Raw genomic sequence first — 1,371 nt, forward strand, 5'->3', positions numbered from 1 at the left:
CTGGGCTGGCCCTGAGCATTAATTATTTTGCTTGCCATTGCGCCAGGGCCTGAGGATACAAGATATAATCCCTGCCATGGAGGAATTCTCAATGTTGGGAGAAATAGAAAAATATAGAGAGGACCGCATTATAACATGTAAAGGCAATAACGTACACAAAGATAAGGTGCTTTGCCCCCCTGTCTCATGTGTGTATGGTTCATATCACCAAAGAGTGTGTTTCTTGACAGCAGGAACTGCATCTTATATTTACTTTTTCCTCTCCTATGCCCCAATTAAGGGCTACATAATGGTTGATTGACTGGTTCACTGATGGTCCAGAGAGGTTAGGTGATTTGCTTAGCAGTGCACAGCTAAGTTAAAACAATTGCCCACAAGTCCTGGTACAAGACCAAGTCTTCATGCTTCCTGAGGGCTTGTGTGTCTCCAGGTACGTGTGCTGTGTTATGTCCAGAACCGGTGGGGAGTCATGGGCTGGATGGTACCCTAGGGAGCCCCTACTTACGGATACAGGTCTCCTGAATGGGAGCACCAGGGCGCCGGTTCCGGAAATAGTGCAGCTGACACCGCTCACAGTTCTTGCCCTCGGTGTGGTCCCGGCAGTTGTCGCACACCCCTCCATGTGCCCCCTGGCTGGTGGCAAACACAGCAGGGTCGAAGTGACATGTCTCCGAGTGCCCGTTGCAGTCACACCCTGAAAATGTAGAGACCCGGGCTGACATCGGACCAGCACCTCTGTCTGCCATCTACAAAGCATGCCTCTGTTAGCTCGTGGGCATCTCCAGCAACCCTACAATATGCTCAGATTTGGGAGATGGAGAAATGAGGGCCAGGGAGCCTTGTGTAATGTATGCAAGGCTATGTGGCCAGTGAGAAAGCAGAATAGAGTGGTAATCAGGCCCCCTGACTCCCAGTGTGGGGGCTAAACCAAGGATAATGTCCGTGCTGGACCAAAGAGAGAGTTCTTTGAATGGTCCAGTCCAACCCTCCCCCATTACCATCATGGCTCTCCCACTGGGTCACTGCCTCTCTCTGGGCTGGGGATGCCCCTTTGCCTCATCTATGCAGACAAAGGCCCTGACTCCAGGGGACCAGTTGAAGTAGGAAACAAGATACGTCCTACATAGGATAAGGCAAGTGGCAGGCCAGGGGGGGAAAAGGATTTGGAAGAAAAAGCCTTGTAGCATCAAAGCAGGGACCAAGTCTTGGTCCCTCCAGGCCTGGATGAGGAATAGGATGGAGGGGCCAGAGGGCGGTTGCAACCCAAATACTCTCTCCATCCCAGCAGAGCAAGGAGAGCTGATACATTGCACCTGCAGGGGTGCAATTAAGATTCAATTTAAATAATAAAGAATAGATTCTCCCTGCTTC

General features: G+C 51.0%; 1 protein-coding gene across 1 annotated transcript in view; it reads right to left on the bottom strand.

Annotated features, from left to right (window-relative positions):
• LAMB3 (laminin subunit beta 3) overlaps positions 1-1,371 on the bottom strand; it is a 76,977-nt gene that overhangs the window by 31,288 nt on the left and 44,318 nt on the right. The window contains exon 13 of the mRNA XM_019667709.1: positions 506-746. Coding sequence (XP_019523254.1) covers positions 506-746 — 241 coding nt within the window. The remainder of the gene's footprint in view (positions 1-505; positions 747-1,371) is intronic.

This window comes from Hipposideros armiger, unplaced genomic scaffold (assembly GCF_001890085.2).
Source record: "Hipposideros armiger isolate ML-2016 unplaced genomic scaffold, ASM189008v1 scaffold_503, whole genome shotgun sequence".
Taxonomy (NCBI): domain Eukaryota; kingdom Metazoa; phylum Chordata; class Mammalia; order Chiroptera; family Hipposideridae; genus Hipposideros; species Hipposideros armiger.